The 4,756-nt window shown below is 61.5% G+C and overlaps 1 protein-coding gene across 1 annotated transcript; it reads right to left on the bottom strand.

Annotated features, from left to right (window-relative positions):
• Positions 1-114: 114 nt before the first annotated feature.
• Positions 115-4,689, bottom strand: CXXC1 (CXXC finger protein 1; the record flags this gene model as incomplete). The annotated part of the gene is made up of 4 exons (XM_042891204.1): positions 115-345; positions 1,314-1,424; positions 2,143-2,350; positions 4,445-4,689. Coding segments are annotated over 4 exons (618 nt in total), but the record flags the coding sequence as incomplete, so codon positions are not given.
• Positions 4,690-4,756: the final 67 nt, after the last annotated feature.

A 4,756-nucleotide genomic window follows, 5' to 3' on the forward strand; every position in this document is an offset into this window, starting at 1 on the left:
GGGGGGGGATTTGGGGTCATGGTGGGATTTGGGGTTATTGGGGAGGCTTTGGGGTTGTGGGGGGTTATAGGGTGGGATTTGGGGTCAGTGAGGAGGATTTGGGGTCGGGGGGGATTTGGGGTTGTGGGGGGTCATTGAGGGGGATTCGGGGTTAGGGGGTCACAGTGGGGTCAATTTGGGGTCACTGTGGGATCATTTTAGGGTCACTGTGGGGTCAGTTTGGGGTCAATGTGGGGTCAGTGGGGTCACAGTGGGGTCACAGGGGTCACTTGGGGGTCACTTGGGGGTCACTCACCCCTCGATGCGCGTGGGGTACATGGAGCCGAAGGAGGTCTGGCTCTCGTACTGCAGGGGGCAGAGCAGCGCCTATAGGGCTCAGCCTATGGGGCCCACGGCGCCCACAGCCCCACAGAGCCCCAGATCACAGCCCTCATCTGCCCTATGGCACCCAGCAGGACCCCAAAACCCCACAGAGCCCCACATTGTGACCCTGCATCCCCCAAAGCCCCCCTATAGAAACCGGGGGGACCCCAAAAGCCCCATAGAACCCAACACCAAGACCTATATGGTCCCTATAGCACCATATGGGACCCCGAGAGCCCTACAGGACCCCAAATTGCAACCCTATATCTCCCACAGCCCCCCTGTAGCACCCAGGGGGACCCCAAAAACCCTATAGAGCCCAATATCAAGGTCTATATGGTGCCTATAGCCCTATACGGGACCCCAAAACCCCCACAGACCCCAAGATCACAGCCCTTAGATCCCCTATAGCACCCAGCAGGACCCCAAAACCCCACAGAACCCTGAATCGTGACCCCATATCCCCCACAGCCCCCCTATAGCACCCAGCGGGACCCCAAAAGCCCCATAGAACCCAATGTCAAGAACCATACATCCCCTATAGCACCCAGATTGACCCCATAAACCCCCGTACACCCCAATACCACAGTCTTTATATGCCCTATAGCACTCAGGAAGACCCAATGAACCCCACAGGACCCCAGATTGCGACCCTATATCCCCTACAGCCCCCCCTATAGCAACCAGGGGTCCCCAAAACCCCCATAGAACCAAACATCCAGGTCTACACGTCCCCTATAGCCCCATACGGGACCCCAAAACCCTACAGACCCCAATATCACAGCCCTTATGTCCCCTATAGCACCCAGCAGGACCCCACAAACACACAGAGCCCCAAATCGTGACCCCATACCCCCACAGCCCCCCTGTAGCACCCAGGGGGCCCCCAAAGCCCCACAGCACCCAACACGGGACCCCCTGCGGCCCCCCGCCCCCTACGGCATCCCCACCTTGGCGTAGCAGCGCTCCATGTGCCGCAGCGCCACCTTGGGGTTGATGGGGTGACCGCAGGAGACACAGAAGATCTGCAGGTCCGTGTCCTCACTGTCCCCATCGTTGGTCTGTGGGGGGAAACAGGGGGTGGGGGGCAGCTATGGGGGCTGGGGGGCAGCTATGGGGGGTGGGGGGCAGCTATGGGGGGTGGGGGGCAGCTATAGGGGATGGGGGGCAGCTATAGGGGATGGGGGGCATCTATGGGGGCTGGGGGGGCACCTATGGGGGCTGGGGGGGCATCTATAGGGAATGGGGGACATCTATAGGGGCTGGGGAGAACCTACAGGGGTAGGGGGGGCACCTATAGGTTCTGAGGGGCATCTATAGGATCTGGGGGCAGCTATAGGATCTGGGAGGCACCCATAAGATGTGGGGGCACCTATAGGATCTGAGAAACATCTATAGGATCTGGGGGCATCCATAGGATCTGGGGGCATCCATAGGATCTGAGGGGCACCTATAGGATCTGAGAGGCACCTATAGGATATGGTGGCACCTATAGGATCTGGGAGGCACCCATTGGATCTGGGGGCACCTATAGGATCTGGGAGGCACCCATACGATCTGGGGGCACCTATAGGATCTGGGGACACATGCAGAGTCTGGGGGCACCTATAGGACTTGGGAGGCACCCATAGGATCTGGGGGCACCTATAGGACCTGGGGGCACCCACAGGACCTGGGAGGCACCCATAGGATCTGGGTGCACCCACTGATGGGGGCAGGCAGGGAGGACGGGGTTGGACGTGGAGCGGGCCGTGGGCGCCGTGGGTCTGGGGGCGTCACCTCCTCGTCCTCGCGGGGCGGGTGCCCCTTGGCGCGGGCAATGAGCCCCTCCAGCTCGTGGAAGCGGCGCTCCATCTCCTGCAGCCTCAGCCTGGCCTGGTGCTGCTCCCGCCGGATCCGCTCCAGCAGCCGCTTGCCGTGCTCCTCCGCCACGCAGGGGCTCTGCTGCCACTGCTGGATCCGCTGCGGGAGGATCTCGTAGATCCGACTGGGATCCGGGGGGGGGAAGGGGGGGAAAAGAGAGTGGGAGGGTCAGGAGGGGCGGCCAGGGGGTCCCGGCCACCCTATGGCACCCTATGGGACAGCGGGGGCTTGGGATCCCTGGGATCTGATGGGGATCCGCTCTGGGATCCACTCTGGGATCCGTATGGAAGATCAGCTTGGGATGTATAGTAGATACAGGGACACCAGGAAGACATTGAGCGTCCCCAGTCACCCCACAGGAGCCTACGGGATAGCAAGGGCTTGGGATCCCTGGGATCTGATCAGGATCCAGTCTGGGATCCGCTCTGGGATCCACACAGAAGGGCAGGTTGAGATCCATAGCAGATACAGGATCTGTAGGAGCAGCCTGAGGGGTCCCAGGCACCCTACAGAGCCTATGGGATAGCAGGGATTTAGGATTGCTGGGATCTGATGGGGATCCGCTTTGGCATCTGCTCTGGGATCTGTATGGAAGATCAGGTTGGGATCCATAGCAGATACAGGGACAGCAGGGAGGCACTGAGCATCCCCAGTCACCCCACAGCCGCAAATGGGACAGCGGGGGTTTGGGATCCATGGGATCCAATAGGGATCCACTCTGGGATTGAGATCCAGTGTGGGATCAGTTGGGATCTGGGGCAGATGGAGGGCCAGTGGGGGCAGCACAACGATGCCCAGTGCTGCCCAATGGTGCCCAGCAGTGCCCAATGGAGCCCAATGGAGCATCGTGGTGCATCCTGGTGCCCAGCAGTGCCCAATGGTGCCCAATGGTGCCCAGTGGTGCCCAGTGATGCACAGTGGTGCCCAATGGAGCACAGCGGTGCATCCTGGTGCCCACTGGTGCCCAGCAGTGCCCAATGGTGCATCCTGGTGCCCACTGGTGCCCTGCAGTGCACAATGGTGCATCCTGGTGCCCAATGGTGCCCAGCAGTGCCCAATGGTGCATCCTTGTGCCCAACGGTGCCCAGTGATGCACAGTGGTGCCCAATGGAGCACAGTGGTGCATCCTGGTGCCCACTGGTGCCCTGCAGTGCACAATGGTGCCCAACGGCGCCCAGTTCTGCCCAGTAGCGCACAACGGAGCACAGTGGTGCCTCCTGGTGCCCAACGGTGCCCAGCAGTGCTCAGTGGTGGATCCTGGTGCCCAGTATTGCCCAACAGTGCCCAGTGGTGCCCAGCAGTGCCCCATGGTGCATAGCGGAGCCCACTATTACACACTGGTGCATAACGGTGACCAGTAATGCCCAGTTTTGCCCAGTACAGCTCAATGGAGCATTGTGGTGCATCCTGGTGCCCAGTAGTGCTCAATGGTGCCAAGGGTGCCCAGTAGTGCTCAATGGTGCATCCTGGTGCCCAACGGTGCCCAGTTCTGTGCAGTAGCGCACAACGGAGCACTGTGGTGCCTCCTGGTGCCCAACAGTGCCCAGCAGTGCTCAGTGGTGCCCAATGGAGCACCGTGGTGCCTCCTGGTGCCCAGTAGTGCCCAATGGTGCCCAGCAGTGCCCAACAGTGCAAAGTTGACCCCGGTATTGCACAGTGGTGCATCCTGGTGCCCTGCAGTGCTCAGTGTTGCCCACTAGTGCCCAGTTCTGCTCAGTAGTGCACAGCGGAGCATCGTGGTGCATCCTGGTGCCTAACGGTGGATCCTGGTGCCCTGTAGGGCCCTATAGTGCCCAATGGTGCTCAGTACTACACAATGGTGCACCCTGACCACCAGTAGTGCCCAATAGTGCCCAGTAATGCCCAATGGAACATCGTGGTGCGTTCTGGTGCCCAGTAGTGCTCAATGGTGCCCAGTAGTGCTCAATGGTGCATCCTGGTGCCCAATGGCACCCAATGGTGCATCCTGGTGCCCAATGGTGCATCCTGGTGCCCAGTAGTGCTCAATGGTGCATCCTTGTGCCCAATGGTGCCTAACGGTGCTCAATGGCGCATCCTGGTGCCCAGTGGTGCCCAGTGGTGCCCAATGGTGCATCCTGGTACCCAGTAGTGCCCAACGGTGCATCCTGGTGCCCAACGGTGCCCAATGGTGCTCAATGGTGCATCCTGGTGCCCAACGGTGCCCAGTGGTGCCCATTTCTGCCCCCCCCCGACTCACTTGGCAGCCAGTTTGACGCCGCAGGCCTCGCTGCAGTACTTGGAGGGCGGGCGCGCAGGCCGGGTGCAGCCGGGCCCCAGGCATTGGCCCAGGCCCGCGGGGTCGCGGCTGTCGCAGCGCTCCTGGTGCCGGTTCCGCTCGCGGTGCCGCGGCTTCTGCCGGTGCCGTTTGTAGCGCTCCTCCTTCTGGGCAGCAGGACGGGGGGAACCCAGTACAGCCCAGTGCCTCCCAGTACAGCCCAGCGCCTCCCAGTACAGCCCAGTATGGCCCAGTGCCTCCCAGTATCATCCAGTGCCTCCCAGTATAGCCCCC

Source organism: Lagopus leucura, unplaced genomic scaffold (genome assembly GCF_019238085.1).
Source record: "Lagopus leucura isolate 7727_CA_CO unplaced genomic scaffold, USGS_WTPT01 33507-0_obj-0_obj, whole genome shotgun sequence".
In the NCBI taxonomy this organism is placed as follows: Eukaryota; Metazoa; Chordata; class Aves; order Galliformes; family Phasianidae; genus Lagopus; species Lagopus leucura.